Genomic DNA, 22345 nt, shown 5'->3' on the forward strand with positions numbered 1-22345 from the left:
TTCTTCTTTTATTTCAGCATGCGGGCTTTTCAGTTGATTTTCCCCTTGCTTGTCTCTTGGCCTGTTTTTTAACGAAATGATTCCACAAAAGTTAAGACAAGTTCTCGAATCACGAGTTTTCTGTAAAAAATTTTACGCTTCATCAAGGAATGACGAGGAATGATTCCAGTCCTGTCCGACCAAGATTGTTAAGAACTTGCTCCCGTAGCAAGAGGCCTTTTTCACGAGGAGGTGAGTTGAACTCGAGTTCAACTCAAATCCTCGTGAAAACAACGAAAGATGGATAAAATCCATTTTTTGTTCAACTAGAGATGGATTTTATCCATCTTTCGTTGTTTTCACGAGGATTTGAGTTGAACTCAAGTTCAAGTCACCTTCTCGTGAAAAAGGTCTCTTGCTCCAGGAGCAAGTTCTTAACAATCTTGGTTGGACAGGACTGGAATCATACCCTTCTAGACAGACAGCAATACCCTCCTAGAGGCTCTTTATGCCATCCAGCTACCCAGCCGCACAACTGAAAACCCCTTCGGGTGAGTTTAAATTTATAATAGCCGTCGCTTCTCTCTTGGAACCGATCTGAGACTTTTCAACCACTTTCAGAGAATGTATTGTTTCCATTTTCAGAGTAATTCCATTTATCCATCGAATAGGAATAGGACCTAAAGTCTTAACCAATGTGGTATGCTAAAACTATCAAGTTCATCTTTTTCTTCTATTTTACGGTTGACGTTTGTCATCAAGTCGGTCAACTTCAAGGACCCACCTACTGCTGGTGGCAAAGCCACCAAGGCCGCTGAGAAGGCTGGAAAAAATTAGTAAATGGCCATTCCCTGCTGGCGCGTTCCGCGTAAATTCTTGTGGCGTCTAGTCGTGTGCATATGGCTAGTATTACACTGCTGTCATAGAATGAGGAGTTTCGCAAAAAAGCTGTGTTGCGGCTTAATTTTATTTATAGCCGCTAGCAAATGTTTCTGTTTTATATTTTATACTTTCAGCTGTGATTTTTTGTCTAACGCTGGTCGCTAGTTTCCATCGAGTATAACTCAAGCCAATTTATTTCAATCGGCCTCGTCTTGTCACTTTTTTAGTTCTCGAAAACGTAATTTTGCTCAGAGCTACTTCTAAATGTTCAGAAAACGGCAAGATAGAGCATTATTCTATGTTATTTTATTATTTTATTATGATTGAGCATTTTTTTATGAACATAAAGATGGAGCATTATTTAAATTATTTTAACCACTTGACCAACCAGTTAGCTGAGTGGTTAAGGTGATCGACGTCTTTTGTTTAACATTAAAACTTTGTAGGTCAAAATAGACATTTTGTTGCTGCAGCCGTTCGGACCTTGTCGCACCCAAAGATCCTTAATAGCTACCGAAGATCAACAACTCGCATTTTTTTTCGCATAACTTATGAAAATGCCGAAGTGAAAATGAATCTCTATGATTGGTTTTTTACTTTTCGACTAGGATAGGTAGCGGTATCGATAATCGATATAAAATTTCGCTCTGTTGACATTCTCATGATGTTTTTTTTTTCTCTTCGAATTGAACTAGCGCTAAAATTAATTTATAGGTTGTGTTAATGTCAAAGCTGGAAATACCTCCAGAACTCATTCAGGTAGAAAAACTAAGAAGGACGAAGTTCACAGGTTTTTTGGCCCTTTTTTTACAAGTTTTGAAAATTCGTAGTGGCAACCCTGTATTTTGGCTAATTTTCTAGAAGGACACTAAAAGTGTCCTTTTTTGGTTGATTTGGACATTTTTGTCCCTAAAAGTTTTGGCAACCCTGATGCTGAAATAGAAGAAGAAGAAGACCTTTAACATGGTGCTTAGGGAAATAGAATACAATTATTTTAATAACTCTACTAATTCAAAATATAGGAAATTATTTGACTTGAGAAATAAAGTCTCCACTAAATTTTATGAGCAATGCGGCATCGATCGTCAGCTTCAAAAAGAATTTGATTTCCCGATTTCCTCAAGAAGTAGGGAATACAAATACAACTGCTATGTTATTCATTGTCCAGATGTAAGTAAGCTACCTAAACATTCTTGTGCATAGCCTACATACTTATACACTCCAGATATTTAGTATGGTAAATTTGTAGGCTAGTTGGCCTAGGCCATATGATTTAGCCAAGATGAAAATATAAACGTCATTTGATGCCTTTTTTAATGCTCTTTCATAATTAAAGAATTGCTTCAGGGGCTAGCCCAGTAGCATCTTTAGCCTTTAAAGGGGCTGTAAAGGTAATGCATTTTTGTACCACACAAAGAAGTTAGGCTATAACCCTAACCTACAAAATACTTTATTTTCAATTCAAACTCTTTTCCTGGTAAATTTTTGTTATTCATATTATTGACTTACAAATAAAGTAAATAATGTAAAGGTACCAATGATTTGATTGTGCAATTTTGGAACCCCTGTAAAAATTTTTCTTCAAAACAGAATAACTCTGCTTAGCCATGACTTGGAGTGCCATCTCTTGAAGCTGTTTTTGTATTTCAACAATAGGAAAGGTTGACACAATATCCAGTACACCCAGATAAGAAAAGAACATTTAATTCAGTCAGTTTCCCATTGTCAACAAAAAAGGCACTCCTGACAATATTTCATGTATGTAATGTTGGAACTGCTGTTACTTGGTTATTTATTATAAAAAAATTAAGATACATCTGATTTTATCTGAATTCTTGTCACATTAGCTTTTTTGTGATAAAGTTAAATTAGAATTGCAACACTTTACATTGTCAAAAGTAGGTTCCAAGTGTCAAAAATTCTTTTTTGATGTATGCTAGTGGAATACCAGGCACTAAAAATGTTCCTTCTGTCAAATTTAAACATAGATAATAGGCTTTTATGAATTGATATATTTCTTTTGCAAATATCTTGCAGTAACCTTGTTGAAATTTTTGACAGAAAGCAACAGGCCCTGTCAAAATATAGGTGACTCTGTCAAAAACTTCACTGAACATGTAAAACAAATGAGAAATTTTTGAAATTGAAATTCCAGGGTCTACTGACAAAAATGAAGCTCTTGAATTTATGGGTGCTCACTACTGCCAAAAATTGTAGAGGTTCACATGGAAGTCATTTTTTCCTTTTTTAAGTACATATCACTGAAAATCAAATTTTGAAAATCTTATTTTAGGGGGAGGGAGGGGGTAAATGCCTAAAACCATGTCATAGGAAATATCAAAAGTGACCCCCCCCCCAAAAAAAAAAAAAATTCCTAAGCTATGTTTTGGACAAAACTAAGAATCTGCAAATGAAAGTAACTAAATCCACTAAATCAAATATAATGACAATAAATTTCTTAGATTTCTTGAAATCAACTTCTGTTTTCCTAGACCCTATCCTTTCCAAAATGCTAGTGAAACAATTTTGTTATACTAAATGCTATTTGTGTTTAATAATGTATATTAAAATTGGTTTTACCAATTTTGTTGTACCAAAGACTACATACTTGAAACAATTTTGTTAGTTATATTACTTCTACTTTTTGCATAGTTTTATACTTTTATACATTAAATGAAGTTGAAGAAAAACAAAGAAACAAGAATATTCATGTCAAATACACCAGGTTCAGCCCATGGGTATTCCCCAAGTATTTTGAAATGTGTTGAATACACCAGGTTCCGCCCAAAAGTATCAACCAAGTATTTCAACATGTGTCAAATTGGGTTCTTACTTGAGTTGAAAACAGATAACTCTTTTGTTGTGTTGAATTTGTTGGTGAAAATGCTCTAATTTTGGAAAATTGGAGCTTTGCACCCTTTTCAGATAAAACTTCAAAGTTCTCATCAAGCAATTAGATTCCTAGATGTTTTTCCTACATACTGAAACACTTTTTGAACCAAAAGTTTTTAAATTAAGACTTCTGGAGTAGAAAAATTGTTTTTTTTTTACAAAAACTGTCAAAACATTGGTACCTTTACCCTATACTACTTGATGCCTTCTTTTATGCTCTTTCCAAATATAATAATCATTTTTGTTGGAAATGAATTTTACCCCCACCCCTGTATATACCTGTTGTCTGCTTCCCTCTCTTTTTTCACTCCTCTTGGCTGTGGCATTTACAACATCTTCAAACAAGGTACTTTTTTCTGGTGTAAATTTCAATCTTTGGAACCAATGCTATGGAGTAATATCATCTTTCACATAGTGCATATGCACAATAAAAAGCATCTCTGTAACTACTTGTCCAAAAGTTTTCCCAGCATTGCTTGTAGTTGAGATTACCCTAGGTATTTTTGCAATGTCATTATCTTTTTATTTATGAGAAATACTGAACAAATATGTCCCCCATCTCATCCCATAGTTGAAAAATTAGGGTCTTAAAATGCTCTTTGGAAACTGGACTTGTTTGAATAGCACACCTTATATTTTTTTTAGGACCTTCTGCATTTCATTTTGATAACTGTCAAAGTCACCCCCTAAATACCTTTTCTCTAAGGTGTGACTTTGACAACTCTCCAATATCCTTCTGTTTTAAGGTAAATTTCTAAATACTTACTGAGCAGCTTTCTGATCATAGGCAGCACAATAGCACTGCCTAAGTAAAGAACTATTTTGGCACAATATATTTTTTTTCTTGGTCTTCAACCAGGGCACTTTGTATCAAAGGAGTTGTAGTAGAAACTGTGAAAAGGGCTCATTTGATTGGAAATTGGAGTGGCTTGTGGCCTATTTAATAGACAAAAGTGATCGGAAGGCAACTAACACCCCTTCCATGCCCACCATTTCCCCAAACACATGCAATGAAAAATTTTAGATTGCCATTTTGTTCAGCATAGTTGATTTCCACAAAGAAATTATGTTTTTGAGGACACTCCCCCACAGCTGTCAAAGGTTGTAAGTTGTGTCCTAGGGGCATATAAGGCTTTTATAGAAAGTGTTGTCATAGAAACTTCAAAAAAGGTTTGTTTGATTGGAAATTCAAAGGACTAGTGCCCTTTTAACAGTCAGAGTGATTGAAGGGCAAATAACCCCCTCTCATGCCTACCTTTTTCCCAAACTTATCCAATCAAAATTTTGAGATAGCCATTTTGTTCAATGTAGTTAAAAGTTCTGGAGATTAGGTCTTTGAGGATGACAACCTCCCAGCCACAGTCCTCAGGGCAAGGGTTTTGAGTTATGCCAAGGGGGCATATAAGGTTTTTTACAGAAAGTTTTGTCATAGAAAGTTCAAAAAAAGCTGATTTGATTGGAAATGGAAATGGCTAGTGCCCTTTTTAATAGTTGAAAATGATTGGAAGGCGACTATCACCCTTTCCACATCCATCATTTATCCAAACACATACAATCAAAATTTTGAGAGATCCATTTTGTTCAAAGTAGTTGAAAGTTCTGGCAATTATATTTTTGAGGATGACACTCCCCCAAGCCCTTAGGGTAGGGGTTGTAAATTATGCCCTGGGGGTATATAAGGATTTATTGAAAGCTTTGTCACTGAAACTTGAAAAAGGGCTCATTCAATTGGAAATTCAAAGGGCTATTGCTTATTTTAATATTCAAAAGCGATTTGAGGGTAAGTACCCCTGTCTCACGTTTTCCCCCAACACATCAAATCAAAATATTTAGATAGCCGTTTTGTTCAATGCAGTTAAAAATTTAAGAAACTAGGACTTTGAGGATGATAACCCCCTCAGAGCCCTTGGGACAAAGGTTGTAAGTTATGCCCTGGGAACATATAAGGTTTTTATTGATAGTAATGTTACAGAAGCTTCAAAAAGTGCTCATTTGATTTGAAATTAGAAGTGTTTGTGCCCTTTTTACACTCACCATTTCTCCAAACATGTCCAATCAAAGTTTTGAGATAGCCATTTTGTTTGGCGTAGTTACAAATGCAGCTAGACGGCATAATAGTAAAATATTGTACTGGCATGTTAACAAATTGAGAGGTAGTAGTCAATCCGGACTTGTCCCCGTTAAAGATAGGAATGGGGTGGCAATTAGCGATAAGGAAAAAACTAAAGAGAGATGGGCCAAACATTTTGTGAATTTGCTAAACCAAGATAGAGTTGCAGGAAAAGATATAGAGGAAAATCAAAAAGTTTGTGATACCTTGGATGCGAAGGAAGATTTATTTTATGAGGAGGAATTAGCAACAGTATTAAAGGGATTAAAGAATAATAAGGCTCCAGGTGCTGATAGGGTAGTAAATGAGTTTCTTAAATATGGTGGCTCAGAGGTTAGAAATAAGTTATTGAAGATTATGAATATGATTTTTGAAAAAGGGGAAGTAGCTAACGATTTTAGGAAAACCTTAATTAAGCCACTTTATAAGAAAGGTGATAAAAGTGAGTGTGGTAATTATCGACGCATTAGTCTGGTCTCTGTAGGTAGCAAATTGCTTAGTAATATGATACTTTTTAGACTGAGAGATGCCGTAGACAAAGTTTCAAGAGAAGAGCAGTGCGGTTTTAGAAAAGGTAGAGGATGTGTTGACCAAATTTTCACTCTTAGATTAATAATTGAGAAGTGCCTAAGTTTTCAAACACCTTTGATCCTTAGTTTTATAGATTATGAGCAAGCGTTCGATTCTGTTGATAGAGGAGCTTTATTAAAGGTTTTATCCTTGTATGGTATACCAGAAAAAGATATTTAAGTGATAAATTCTATGTACAATAATAACACTGCTTTGGTTAAAGTAGGAAATGAGATTAGCAGCTGGTTTTGTATTAAATCAGTAGTTCAGCAGGGTTGTGTTCTATCTCTCTTTACATTGAAGGTTTTGATAGACTTTGTCTTAAGGAGCACAGGAAAGGCAATGGGAGACCACGGAATCAAATGGGGAGGAAAAAGTCTCCTGGACTTGGATTATGCTGATAATTTAAGCATCCTATATTAAAGTGTGAGCAAAATGAATTAAGTTTTAGAGGTTTTGCGAGTTCAGGGTGCTAGTATTGGTTTGAAAATTAATGTTGGGAAGAATAAGTCACTAAGGCTAGGAATAAGTGAAGATGAAAAGGTGACGTTGGGTAATGAAAAGATTGATCAGGTGGGCAGCTTCACTTACCTTGGTAGTATTATTAGTAAAGATGGTGGGAGCAGTGAAGATGTTAAAAATAGAATAGCCAAGGCGCAGGGTGTTTTTCCACAGTTAAAAAAAGTCTGGAAGAATAGGAAGACATGTCTGCAAACCAAGATTAGAATATTAGAAGCTACAGTGATGACAGTGGTCAAATATGGCTCTGAAGCATGGACGCTCCAAAAAGCAGATGAAGATTTGCTAGATGTTTTCCAGAGAAATTGCTTTAGGATTGTTCTGGGTACCCGGCTGACTGACCGTATTTCAAACAATAGGCGATACAAAAAATGTGGTTCAATACCGCTTTCTAGGTCTATAATGAAAGAAAGGTTGAAGTGGTTAGGGCATGTTGTGTGGATGAAGGATGACAGATTGCCGAGATTGTTCTTTTGGGCCAACCATCTAGGGCTAAACGGAAAGCTGGTCGTCCCCGTCTGGGGTGGGAGGACGTCATAAAGAAAGATTTACAGGAAATTGGAACTTTGTGGGCGGGTGTAAAGAGGGAGGCTTTGAATAGATTGGGGTGGAGGAGGAGCGTGCGTAGCTGTGTTGGCCTCAGGCAGCTTGGTGCTGCGGTGAGTTGTTAGTAGTAGTAGTAGTATTACCTGTCAAAAAAGATACAAAAGATGGAGTATCACTAAAAAAGAAAAAACATACACAAAAAACAAATTACAAAACATTACACATAATTAAACACATTACAAAGACAAGAAACAAAAACTCAATTATACACTGCACCATAGGTACGTAAGAAATTTTACTTTTTAAACTCCCAAGTACTGAAGAAACATAAGCAGTATGATTGATAACTTCAATTCAACTAACCTAACCTACAGCAAAATACTTGATAACTTCAATTAAAAATCAATGGACTCAATCAACTAGTCTAAATATGACAAGAGACAGTAAAAAGACTAAATATGACAAGAGATGCGGAAACAAAATTAAATGGACAGCGATTTACTGCCTTAGCAAAAAGTACCAAGGGTAGGAAGAAAATTTCTTGTTGTACCATTTAATTTGTTCAATTATAGCTGCCGTTGGGTCTGCAATTTTAAAATTTTAAATAAGCTGCAAATTTCTTGTCCATGGCGGGAGCCACAAGAAGAACTTTGCATACTTAAAATATTATTTTCTTGAGGAAGACACTCCCCTCACAGCCCTCGGGGCAAGGGTTGTAATTTATGCCCTGGGGGCATATAAGTTTTTTTTTTATAGAAAGTGTTGTTGTAGAAACTTCAAATAGGAATCATTCAAGTAGAAATTCAAATGATTAGTGCCTTTTCAACAGTCAAAAGTGATTGGATGGCAAGTAATCCCCTTTTCACTCCTGTGATTTCCCCAAACACTTCTAAACAAATTTTTAGATAGCCATTTTGTTCAACGTAGTTGGAAGGTCGGGAAATTATGTCTCTGAGGATGACAACCCCCTCACAGCCCTCAGGTCCAGGGTTGTAATTTATGCCTTGGGGCATAAAAGGTTTATATATAAAGTGCTGTAGTAGAAACTTCAAAAAGGGCTCATTTGATTTGAAATTGAAAGGGCTGGTGCCCTTTTAAATAGTTGGAAGTGATTGGAGGGCTACTAGCCCCCCTCTCATGCCATTTGATTCATAAATTCAACAGCTCTTTTTTCCTCAGTGGAACCTGAAATTTTGACATCAATTATTTCTCATTTGTTTTATATTTTCAGTGAAGTTTTGACAGAGTCACCTATATTTTGACCAAGCCTGTTGCTGTCTGTCAAAAATTTTGACCAGGTTACTACAAGATATTCCCAAAAGAAATAAATCAATTCATAGAAGCCATAATCTGCATTTGAATTTGACTGATGGAACATTTTTAATGCACCTGGTATTCCACTACATTAAGAAGAATTTCCAAAACTAGGAACCTAGTTTCAACAATGTAAAATTTATTGCCATTCTAATTTAATTTTATCAGTAAAAAGCTAATATGACTAGAATTCTGATAAAATCAGATGTATTTTGATGCATTGGTGCTAATCCCAATTTTATTTTGCAATAAATAACCAAGTAACAGCAGTTTAACATTACATGCATGAAAAATTGTCAAGAGCTCCTTTTTTGTCAAAATCAGGAAACTGACTGAATTAAATTTTCTGTTCTTATCTGGGTGTACTGGATATTTTGTCAACGGTTCCTATCATGGAAATACAAAAACGGCTTCATGAGACGTTGCTCCACGTCACGGCTAAGCAGAGTTGTTCCGTTTTTAATGAAAATTTCGTCAAAGGTTCCAAAATTGGACTGTTGAATCGTCAGTACCTTTGCCCAAGTAAAGATCAATGTGGGTACAATGTATTATTTTTTATTTTTTGTTTTGACCAGGGGGCACTGTATCAAAGGATTTGTCTTAATAACTTTTAAAAAGGCTCATTTGATTGAAAATAGAATAGTCAAAATGATTGGTGGGCAACTAGTCCCCTTCCCACGCCCACCCTACCATTTGCCCATTATGTTTAAAAACTAAATATTGCCTTAAGCTTAAATAAAAATGTACTGGGTTAATGCTAATTCCCAATAAGGAATCTTAGCAGTATCCTAAGAAGAACTGTAGTATAATGTTCAAACTTTTGGGGCTACTTCTGCTCCTAAGATTTAACCAAATCAAAATAGCATAAGTGTATCCAAGGTATCAAAGAAAGTTAACTTTTTTTTTGCAAATGGTATCATGTGTCTATTTCAGGTCAACTAGAGGAGGTATGATACTAAATTAAACACTACTATTTGTGTCCAGATTTTTAAAAGGGTGCTTGTTGTTAAAAATTGCTGAAATTTTTTCTCCAGCATACAAAAAGCAGGCCAAACTATAAGTCTTAAAAAAACGAAAAGATATACAGAATTATTTTTTTCCCTGAAAAGAATATATCAATATAAAACAAACAGAAATTAATAAAAAAAAACTTTTTCCACAAAATACGTTTTTCAAAGATTAGTAAAGAACTCTATTAAACCAAAAATAAGCAAAAACAAAATAAAATAATCTATCATGCGTGAAACTACCATAAATCAGCATTGATAAATAAATGAAACCCAAACCGAACAGAAATAACAATAAATAACCAAGTCAAACTCAAAACGAGCAGAAATTAACTTGACAAGGGTTCATAATCCCTTGTCTCCCCAAGGCCACAAGATAATTTGTACTTTACTGAAAAAATACAAATGAATGTGCATTGTCAGTTTAATATACATATACTGATGTTTAGTAGTCAAAATGTTAATTTTATTTGATTTAATAAAGTTATAAAAGTAAAAATATTTATATATTTCTAAAAACACTGATGCTCTGAATGTTCTATCTGACAAACATCAGTTTCAGTTATTGACCAACAGGAAGTTGAGACAATTGAGTAGACAGTGTAGAAGCTATTAGGTCCTGAACGGTTGAAAAAGAGCACACTGATTGTAGTGAATTTTCAATGTGTGATATCCTATTGACAATGTCACTTACCTGAGCAGAAATGTCACATTTGATGTCAGTTCACAGTCAGGAAAGTGTTTGGGTCAACCGACTTTTGGTGGCAAACTACATCTTGAGATCTTCCAGGGAAGATTTCAAGGAATTATACATAATAGAAGCAAGCTTTGTAAATATAGCTTGCTAAAGCTATGGTCCTCCTTTCACTAAAGGTGGGAGGCAGTGGTGGATCCAGGGGAGGGGCGAGGAGGGGGCTCTCACCCCCTAAAATAGTCTGAATTAGTGTAGCTTATTTATTTAATGCAAGTTTGCGTTAATTGAACTTGCTCCTAATGCAAGTTTCTTGGATCAACCTATTTAGCCCCCCCTAAAAAATCCTGGATCAGCCTGTGGGGGGAGGGCTGATTTTACAGGATAAAAATAACTTTGAACAGATAAGTGATTGCATCGTCTTAGAATATTGCCACAAATCTACTTCTCATAATTGTCACACTCAATGGCAGAGGACCCCTCATCCAATTCTGTAGGACAGGCAGTACACCTATCATGGCCTTTAACTGGATGCATGTTTTTACGCTTTGCCTTGCTGGATATAATAATTCAATTCGGCTAAATCAGTAAATGAAACTAAACAAGTCAAGAATAACTTCTTCTAAAATCCAACAAAAATAATTTTCTGGAATAACTTCTCAAGCTATCACTAAATTAGAAATCTGGAATTAAGGCAAATAATCCTTAAAAGTTAAGGCAGGTGTTTGGCTCACTGCCTTTATATAATGACACTAAAAAAGATCTAACTATATGATTAGAAGTTTGAAGTTTTTCGGAAAAGGGTACAAAACAGTGATTTTTTTTAAACTGGAGCGTTTTCACCTTTGACAGAAGAAACAAGTTATCTGTATTTGATGTAAGTTGGAATTGGTCTGTAAAGCAATCAGCAACAGCAACATTTTAAGAAAGCTAAAATAATTTTTTTGTGAATGATTATCTCGATTTATCAGTAGTTGTACCAAACCAATCGTGCTCAAAATCCTCCTCAGGGTCTTACTGTGGTGTTTCTTTTGTGGATGGTGAAGTTTTTCCCACAGTAGAGTGCAGACGGTCTGTTATCATTGTAATATTGTTTCTTGTTTTAGTTTTAGTAAAGCTTATTCCAATAGGCAATGCATAGAAGTCCTCCAAAAAAAGTCTCCCATCCTCCAACCCTAAAGCCCAGTGGAGTGCATACCCATATTGGCTTGGCCAACTTACTATATCAGAGCTCAAATGATTGCTTCAATTTTGAGAATAGGACAATGATAAGTTTAGGAATTAATGTTACTGTAGATGATGCTAATACGTTTTAAGGGGTCCTTTCTAGAAGCTCTAAAAAAAAAGGAAAAAAATCTCCCCAATCAAAAGTATTTCCCCTCTCCCTGCCCAAGATCCTCCCTCCCAAAACTTAGGAGTTTACCTTAAAATTTCTCCTAATACCCCCTTTGAATTAAAAAAGGTTACTGCAATAAGAGTTGCAATTTTCAAATTGCTAAAATCAATGTTCTCTCTTAATATTTACTGTGATCGATCTCTGCTAATTGCTGTCCAAGATCAGAAATCAGCAGACACAATAATTAATCTAAAATCCCTTCTGAATACCCCAATTAATGCATCTAAATGGAACCCAAAATAATCCCCAACAAAAATAGTAGTTTATAATGTTACCCCAGAAATACCCATTCAGGAGTTAAAAGAAGGGCTTTCAGATAGGGCTGGAAACACAATCCCAGTTGAAGATGTTACCCAACTTGGTAAACCTAACTCCAATGGCCTAAAAACAAGTAGATCCTTCTTATTTACACTGGAGGAAAAAATTAATATCCCAGGAAAGTTATTCCTATTTGGGCAAATCAAACCGCACAAGGAATAGAAGCCAAAGCCTATCCAGTGTCAGAAGTGTCTGAAACTGGGACACACAACAAATAAATGCAATGAAATTCTCCTAGCTTGTAGTAATTGTTCCCATCCTAAAGAGTTGACAACTTGCAACAACACTCAGCCTACATGTATCAATTGTAAAGGCCCACATGAATCCACCAATACATCACAATGCCCTGCGTATAAGAAAAGAGCACTAACACTCCAAATAGTAACAGAGAAGGCCATTCCATACCCATTTGCAGATATGGAAGCAAATGCTGCCGAATCTCACCAAAAAAAAACCTATATTGAATTAAATAAAACTCCCAAGTCAAACACTCCCAATACATCAAGTACTCCTTACAAAACTCCATCCTTTAAGCCCCCTAGCTCACATCTCTATCAGAAAGAGTCACCAAGCCAACAAGCCTCCTTGCCTAGTGAGATGAGGTCGGCCTGGCACCCCCTCCCAACGAGAAACAAACCAGAAACTCTACCAGAAATTAGTACCTTAGCTGACAAACTGGATGTAAAACCAAACATGAAAACCCCCAAATATATGCTTATTCATTCTAAACTAAAATGCAGTTCAGGCCATGAATATACAACAACGAGAGAAAACAAAAATCATTGCTAAATTGGTAAAAATCCACATCTCTAATCATGTGATAATTCAATCAAAAAAAGATCTTGCTCTACTATTAAAAAAGCTGAACATTGATACACTATAAAACCAAAAGTAAATCAACAACATAACCCATATGAATGCTCTATTGGAACGTAAGATCATTTACTGAACGTAAGTTAAATGAATAAATATCTTTTATGAATAATAATTCCATCAATATTGCTTGCTTCCAGGAAACTCATTTAACCCAAAATCAACAAATTAAGTCTCTGGGATGCACTATCCTGAGAAAGAATAGATCATCAGAGAGAAAAGGAGGTGGAGTAGGTTTAATAGTTAAAAATAATAAAAAATTCTATGGCATCAAATTTCCAGATTTTGTAAATGATTTTGATGCAATTCTTATCAGTGTTTGACTGAATATAGAAAAGCTTACGTAATAAGCTTTTATGACCCTAATGACAAAATTAAAGTTATCATGTATTTCTTCAGCTATATAAATAATTCTAATATGTTGAAAAATATCATTACTTGTAGAGACTTTAATTCCCATATTATTTTGTGGGGAAATAAACCAGCAAATGAAGCTTGTAAGTTCATTGAACGAATGACTTCAAATAATAATGAATTAGCTGTTGCTACCCCTCCAAACCTGAATACATATTTCAACACCAAAAGTGGCAGATTCTCTACAATTGACCTACAAATTGTGTCATTAAATATTTTGAATAAAATTTATATATATAAAATTGATAGTCTATGTACTGACCACTTTCCCATATTTTGCTCCCTAAACCAACCTGCTGAAACCCTATCACATACCTCCAAATATATCAACCATAAAGCAAATTGCCCTATATTTTAAAATAAGCTAAATAATGAAATTACAAGTTTCACCCAAAATTAATGCATTTCAAACGCAACAGCTGACACACATGCTGAAGTTTTGGCATCTTTACTAAATAAATGCAGCTAATCATGCTATCCCCATGACCACACCCAGGAAAACCTTCCCTAAACATATTCCCAAAGCATGGTGGACAAATGATTGCCAACATAAATGGAGAACAAAAAAGGCAGCTAGGAGAACATTCTTAAATACAACACCTAGTTCATATTTAAAAAAATTACAAGCAGAATTTAATCTAAAAAGGATCATTATACATGCTAAATATAACTACTGGAACAATTTTGCAAATTATCTCTACTGAGAAACACATGATCCATTTATACATAAAGTCATATGCCACATCTTTGGGAAAAAGACTTCCCCCAACCCACTCCTGTATGAGCTTATACATAATAATACCCATTATTATAATGATAATGAAAAAGCTAAGCTATTTGCCTCTCTTTTTGTTAATAATTTAACATCAAATAATTCTAGCAAAATGCCCCCAATTCCTATGAACCCAAGTTACCGACCTCGCCCAGGATCCGAGCATATAACCAGCCCATTTTCAATCCAGGAAATGAATAATGTAATACATCATATTAGGACCAAGACTAGCGGCAGCTATGACAATATACACCCTACATGGATAAAGAATCTCACCCCTTCATGCAAACAGGAACTTCTAAATTGTTATAATCATGCTTGGGCTTCATCTATGTTCCCCAATATCTGGAAATGTTCGTCCCTCCTACCAATCCTAAAAAAAAATAAACCCAAAAATAACCCTGAGTCTTATAGGCCCATAATGACTACTCCTGTGATGGGGAAAATAACGGAGAAAATGATATATTACCGACTACTTTGGTCTGTTGAAAAAAATAATATGATCCCTCACACTCAAACTGGCTTCAGGAAACACCATTCCTCAACAGATGCTTTCATATTGTTAACAAATGCAATAAATGAATCATTCTCAAAAAATAATGTCCTAGTTGCAGCTTTCCTAGATTTTGAAGGGGCATATGAAAATGTGAACCACCAGATCCTTTTAATTAAACTTGCAAACCTTGGAATACCCCCCAAGCTAGTATCTTTTATAAAATCTTTCATAGAATTGCGAAATTTCATTGTTTGTGTAGGTTCAGCCTATTCACTCTAAAAGACAATAACCAAAGGCCGTCCTCAGGGAGCAGTCCTCAGCTGCCTCCTCTTTGCCCTATATCTCTGGGGCATGAACCTCCCCCACACGAATCTCCAATATGCTAATGAACTGGTGCCATGGTCATCTGGCAATACCTTGGAGATTGCACAGTCAAAACTGCAAAAGTCACCTTTCCAATTTGAAAAATTCTCTCAACATTCAGATCTACCCATTGCACCTACCAAGTCAAAAATAGTCCAATTTCACCGAAAGCGAAATCATGTTAATGCAAGATTAACTCTAAATGGAACAACTATTCCAGAAGATGATCATATTAATTACCTAGGTCTTATGCTTGACCAAAAACTTAATTTCCACCTCCACATTTCAAACACAATAAAAAAATGCTATAGAAAAACAATTATACTAAAGACTTCTTTCCACACCCTGGGGATGTAAAGAAAAAACCTTACTCCAGTTTTATAAATCACATAAGACCCCATATTGACTATGGGCTCATCGTCTATGGTGCATGTGCAAAGGCCCAGATGCAAAAAATTGAAACAATACAAAACAATATAATGCGTCTCATATTCGGTCTTAGGGAACACACAAGCACCAATTTTCTGCTCATGAAGAGTGGATTAACAACAATAAGGGAGAGACGTAGATTTCTTTTGATAAAACATCTTACAAAAATTGAATCAAATAGCTCACACACCCTACATAATTGGTTGAGAAATCCAGCAATGTATTGAGGCATTGCAGATGAGTATGCCAATATTCAGAAGAAGTTCCCTGTACCCGTAAAGTCTATTGCACCTACTTTCCCCCAATCCCCTCCATGAAACTGGTCAATCCCCATAATAAATACTGATTACTCAAAGTGGAATAAAGATTTAACCCCCATTGCTTTTGTCCAGAAAAAATTTGCTGAACTTAATACAATTACTTATAAAAACCACTTCCAAATATTTGTTGATGGGTCAAAAATGAATGAGAAGGTAGCAAGTAGTGCTTTCCTTCCTCACCTGAAAATTGCAATGGGCGAGAGATTATATAATAATTTATCTATAATGTCTGCTGAGTTAAATGCCATAATCATGGCATTAGAACACCTTATGGAAAACCGACCTTTGATTGCTAATTCAAATAATATTATAGTATATTCTGACTCTTTATCAAGCCTTGAGTTGCTGGCCTCAGCTCCACAGTATAAGTTGGACATTGACACTTATCATTGTCTCAGTATTATAGATAATCTTGCTTCAAGTGGCATAAGAACTTATTTTCAGTATATTCCTAGCCATTCTGGTATAAGCGGTAATCATCAGGTTGATGAAATAGCAAAAAATGCTATAAATATTGACCAGCCTAGTTGGAGACCAATCCCCATTAGAGATATTTACCGATGGAGACTATCAGATACTAATTTTAATAAGAATAATCCTATCCTTTCCCCCTTTCCCAATAAGTATTTTTCTAAAATTTATCATAGAATTCGTTCTGGAACAAATGGACTAAATTTTCTTGCATTCTTGTATAAGTTTCCTAATTCAAGTGGTTCAATTCCCCTGTCCCCTCTTTGCAGGCATTGTAATATGAATAATGAAACAATTGACCATGACCTATTTGAATGTAATATGCTGACGTCTGCCCAACATACCTTTTTGTGTACAGTGTTAAAATGCTACAAACACCACAAAATCTTACACTCCGCCAAGAGCGTAGGTAACCAGATCTGCAATCAGAGTATAGAATTGTGACTAGATAAGATTATGGTTATACTTCTCTCGTCAGAACATATACTTAAAGATATCTAAATCTTTCTCAGATATGCCCATCTCATACTCCAATAAGTTTGTAAACCACAGAGTAAATCAAAATTACAAGAACTAAATAGCGTTTCCGACAATACTAGCTGTTGTTAAATAAAAGAAGAATCCAAATCCACAAGTGTTAAAATACTTGAGGAATGCTTGAACTTCACTTGCTCTTTAATACTTTAACTGCAATCTTTCTAATCTAACACCTTAATACCCCCTCTCCCTAACTTCTGCTCCATTTGATATTATTGACCTGATCCAACTCTCAAACGCCCACTTCTGTATCTTAATATCTCCAGGACGTACTGACCTGAAGGCCCAAAGGGACTTCTTAGTAACATTTATATTACCCTATTTAGACCCCGGTGCCGCACCAATAAGGGAAGGCCGGTGGGAGCTGGGGAACAAATTGCAGTGATGGTGTGCTGCTGAAAATTAACTTGTGCTGCCTGTGCGTTCTTTGTTGACTCCAAATATTTATGTTTTAATCAGTCTTTCTCAAATCCCAACTTGAATTTACAAGAGATTTGGCCTATTCACGGGTTAGAAACTTTGTGAGTCACTGGCTGGACACTAGTTTTCTTTGTAACTCATCAAGAGAAGTGAAGTGCATATCCCTCATCCACTTCCTTCAACTTCTATGCCTGTTTTAGGAGGCAAAATATCGTGGTTGAACTACGCAATATTCGAAAAACCCCGTGCACCATATCATTCAGCTGCGTGTGATCGGGAAATGACGTCTAATGATGAATAACTGGTTTACCTAGCAGCCAGATCTAGTCATGGACCTTTCCTCTATTAACCAGAATGACTATACTGCGTAGGGGAAAACCCATTTCCATCAAGCAAGCATCCAATTAACCTCCTTGATTTTATGAATAAATCAGCTAAGCTAGTGATGATCTGCTAGGGGATGCAACCCTTTGTTTTTATGGTTTTAAAGGTAGGGGGGTATCTCATTTTTTTGTGACATTTATTTGTCCGTTTACGTGGCCAGCTACTTTTATATCATCATTTGCTTTTAGGAACATACAAACCGAGAACCTGTGAAAGGACCTGGAGGTGATGTAATACCTGTTACTTTCAGAAGAGATTGTGGTGAAGAGGTAAGTTTAATTTCCCATAGAGGCAAAACTTGGAGAGAAGACTGGGTGTCGACCAGTGGTGGGTTAGGTTTGCTTAGCTGATAGAAACAACCACTCTTCTAATCTTTTTTACATTTTATTGAAAAAATTCTGGTTATATCATTTTTACTGGCCAATTTAAATTATAATTTTATGTAGGTTAATTTTCAAGTTTTCTCATTCTATAAAATAACATTACTTAACATATCATGTTAGAAGTAGAAGAGATTAAGAAAAATCTGCTGCCTCTTTGTATTTAATGACCATTTTAAATATTCTACAAGTTTTAGCCTATAAAAAATTATGATCTGTAATTTTCTGCAACTTCTTTTTTGTATAGATTCAGGTCTTATTTATTTTTAATATTTATGTGGGTCCTTAGCAGGGCCGGAAAAAGGGGGATTAGAATGTTTGGGCCCCATGTTTGAAAGGGCCCTGCTCCACCATCAAAATGAACAATTGATTTTTGAAATTGTTAATTCCAGCAGTGTTGCTTGTGGTTAGGGCTGGAAAAAGGGTGATTGGAACGATTGCGTGGGGCCCCGCGCCACCATCAAAAGGAACAATTGGTTCTCGAAATGGCGAAATATTCTCAACAATTCAAGTAGGTGTTGCTTGTGGCGAGAGATCACTTTCCAGGCTAAAACCAATAAAAAAACTATCTGATGTGAACAATAAATCAAGATAGACTAAATAGTTTAGCAATCATGTTGACTGAAAGTGAAGACACGAGGAAAATAGATTTTAAAACCGTTTTAGAAGCATTTGTAGAACAAAAATTTTGAAATATGTAAATTCATGTGCCCATATTCGGTGATGTAAATTTCAAAAGGCATTTTCAACAGTATCATAATGTCTAGGAGACACAAACGTAAATTAGCTGTAGCACAACCTGAGTTAAAAGCAACAAAAGAGGATAAAACTGCAAGCTCAAAATAGACAAACCGGACTTTCAGATCAACAAGAGTAGTAATCTATGAATTAGTCCTAAGGAAAAGATCGTATAAAGCTAGCTATCACGTTATATTCGATACTACAAAGACGGATTTAATATTAGGGAATACAAAGACAGATGAGTCGAAACTTGTCAAACAGGTTAATGACCTGTAGCTTATAGGTATCTAGGATCTTGTACAGTATCAATTACATTATTAGAGGTATCAAAGGTAACTCATTTGCATAAAGTTATTTAATGATGATGTGAATAATAAGGATGAGACAGAGCTCGATAATATTCTTATTTTTAATTGGATTTTATGAAATTGGTAAAAAGGGTTAAAACTGCTGATCAATTAAGACGAGTCTGAGGGGTTGGTAAGTTTCATACAACGTGACATAAATGTTGGAATAAAATCATTGCTATCAGTCTATGGAAACGGTTAGCGATGACAAGAAGATTTTGTGACTTAACTTGGCTTTACTTCTTGGCTGTGTTCTGTATAAAACACAAATACCAATAGAGCAGTGTTGCCAATATAAAATATGCTTTAGCATTGGAGTATGCTAAAAAGTTGAAACTAATAAAGTCGTAGGCTCCAAAATGGCCTTGTGAGTTGACCTAGCTTTACTTCTTGGCTCTTTTCTGTATAATACTCAAGTACCAAGTGAGTAGTGTTGTCAATATAAAATATGCTTTAGCATTGGAGTATGCTAAAAAGTTGAAACTAATAGAGCCGTAGGCGCCAAGAAAAGATCATGCGACTTGACTTACCTTTACTTATTGGCTGTGTTCAGTATAATACACAACTACCAATTGAGCAGTGTTGTCAGTATAAAATATGCTTTAGCATTGGAGTATACAAAAAAATTGAAACTAATAGAGCCGTAGGTGCCAAGAAAAGATCACGTGAGTTGACGTAGCTTTACTTCTTGGTTGTTGTCGTTATAATAGACAAGTACATAATATGAGATGTGGGGGATATAAAATACGCTATTGCATTGGAGTGCATAATGTACATAAGTACATAATGTGAGATGTGGGTGATATAAAATACGCTATAGCATTGGAATATGCTAAAAAGTGGAAACTAATAAAGTTGTAGATGCCAAGAATAGAATTTTAATAAAGAAGTTCAGAACAATCCATATAAATCCTAAGAAATCGACTAGTGAGATGGTTATGGATTAGAACCATCAAGGACCGCAACCATCAAAGACACTAACCATCAAGGATCTCAACCTCCAAGGGCCCCTTCTGACCAACCTCCAAGGAGCCCCTCCAACTTTTTGGGGCCCAACCCCCATTTTTACACTTTTTTTAAGTTTAATTTTTATGAACTTTTTTTTCTATATTTTTTTAAACATGTTATTTTTTTCAGCTTTTTTACGTATCTTAGAAACATGCTTAAAATAAAAAAAAATTCACGTCTAATATTTTCAAAATTCAAAATGAGAATGATATAGATGTTAGTCGTGACTGTTTCTATTAGAAAAATAATTTTTGTAGTAGGACTTTTTTAGGACTGAATTGTTTTTGGACTTAAAAAGTTTTTCAACTTATTCTATTCTTTTTTTTTTTTATGGTAATTTTTTAATTTTTTTTTTAACATTTCTTAAAATGACATAGAATATACTTAAAAAAAAAAAAAAATCACCTTTAATATTTTCGAAATACAAAATAGGAATGATAATGATATTGATAGTCTTGACTTTTACCGTTAGAAAAATAATGTTTCTAGTAGCACTTTTTTATGGACTGACTTTTTTTGGACTTCAAAAATTTTTCAATTTTTTTACATATCTTAAAATGATATGAAATATGCTTAATTACAATTTTTTGAAAGAAATTTCTGTACTTTGTATCCCAGAGGTGAATTAAGGCTTTTGACGATTGTTCTCAGACTTCAGACATATATACTAATTTAATATTTAAACTAATTATACTAAGATTTACTAATACCAAGCATTGCTAATTGGTATCTTAATCAACCAATTGGTATCAAATGCAGGGGTGGGGGAGCATCGAAATTACGATTTTGCTGGTGTTTTCTAATACATTTTATTTCATTCCTTGATTTTTTTTCAGATTGGTTTATATGCAGGACTTGAATTTTGCTGAAAAATTGAATGCATAGAGGGGGCCCCACAAAAAAATCCAATTGGGCCCTGATTGACCTGATTCGGTCGATCCGGCCCTGGTTCTTAGTGAACAGTGAATATTAGTTTCTCAATCAAATATGGCCTTCGAAAAAAAAATAATAAATTATTCAATAATTATCTTAAAGTAACTTTTTGGTTCCATGTTACCATGTTCTAAAGGAAAGGGCTGTTACTTTAGTTATTCCTTTACTCAGGGTCATGCTAAGTAACTGATTCTTTTTTATTGTGTAGCTTGGATTTCGTTTTTGCGACTGTATACTATCAAAACTATTATCATATAATTATTTAATTTTGTGATAAAATATAATATAATTTCTTTTAGAAAAGATCAGTGAGACTACCGGCAAGATATTACTTATTGAATGCACCCGTGCAGCTGACACAGGTAAGACAATTTGATTCTCAACGTGGCCTAAAATACCACCTTTCTTTAGTCAGTTAGAATTTAAACATAGCTGTTGGCATGCTTAGCCTCTTCGTGGGGAGAGGTGGTAATTTTTGTACTTTTAATATACAAAGTTGTTATGAAAATTTATATTGTATGTTATAGTCGCAACAATTATACATCATCATTTCTTAATAGATCCAGAGATTTATTTTCCGATGTTTTCGAGGGGTTAATCGATGGGAGGGGGGGGGTAAACGCCTGGAACGAGTTCACACATTTTGTACTTTTAATATACAAATTTGTTAAGAAAGTTTATATTTCTTAACAAATATCATTAGCGAGGTGGTAATTTTTGTACTTTTAATATACAAAGTTGTTATGAAAATTTATATTGTATGTTATAGTCGCAACAATTATACATCATCATTTCTTAATAGATCCAGAGATTTATTTTCCGATATTTTCGAGGGGTTGATCGATGGGAGGGGGGGGGGCAAAACGCCAAGAACGAGTTCACCCATCTTCGATCAATTAAATGGCACACTTGATGCCTAAATCTCTGCCAGATCAACTAAGGCAAACTCTGTATTTGGACGTCTCCTGAGTGCAGTCTTACTCAAAACACAAATTAGTCGCCAAAACAAAGCTCAAATTATACTTTATTGGCAATGATTATCTAGATCTCCAATTAGGTACCTGTGTCGTCAGACTGCATACACCTATACTAAGGTAACAGTGCTGTCAGTACATCTATACTACTGATTATTCCGTGTATGAAAAGAGCTGTCGCCTCCTCAACGCCTCGTTCTTTACGCCAAAGTTTGCCTGATTTGTCACAACAACACTTTTTAAAACAATATAAAATTTA

At 35.1% G+C, this 22345-nt stretch overlaps 1 protein-coding gene across 1 annotated transcript in view; it reads left to right on the forward strand.

Annotated features, from left to right (window-relative positions):
- The first annotated feature begins 1824 nt into the window (after window positions 1–1824).
- The window catches only part of LOC148947882 (rho GTPase-activating protein 20-like), an 83062-nt gene continuing 62541 nt past the window's right edge, over window positions 1825–22345 (forward strand). The window contains exons 1-3 of the mRNA XM_089095128.1: window positions 1825–2031; window positions 17892–17972; window positions 21412–21474. Of these exons, the coding sequence (XP_088951254.1) occupies window positions 1825–2031; window positions 17892–17972; window positions 21412–21474 (351 nt within the window). The remainder of the gene's footprint in view (window positions 2032–17891; window positions 17973–21411; window positions 21475–22345) is intronic.

This window comes from Artemia sp. Qi Xiang Cuo, chromosome 10 (genome assembly GCF_049724085.1).
Source record: "Artemia sp. Qi Xiang Cuo chromosome 10, ASM4972408v1, whole genome shotgun sequence".
NCBI lineage: Eukaryota > Metazoa > Arthropoda > Branchiopoda > Anostraca > Artemiidae > Artemia > Artemia sp. Qi Xiang Cuo.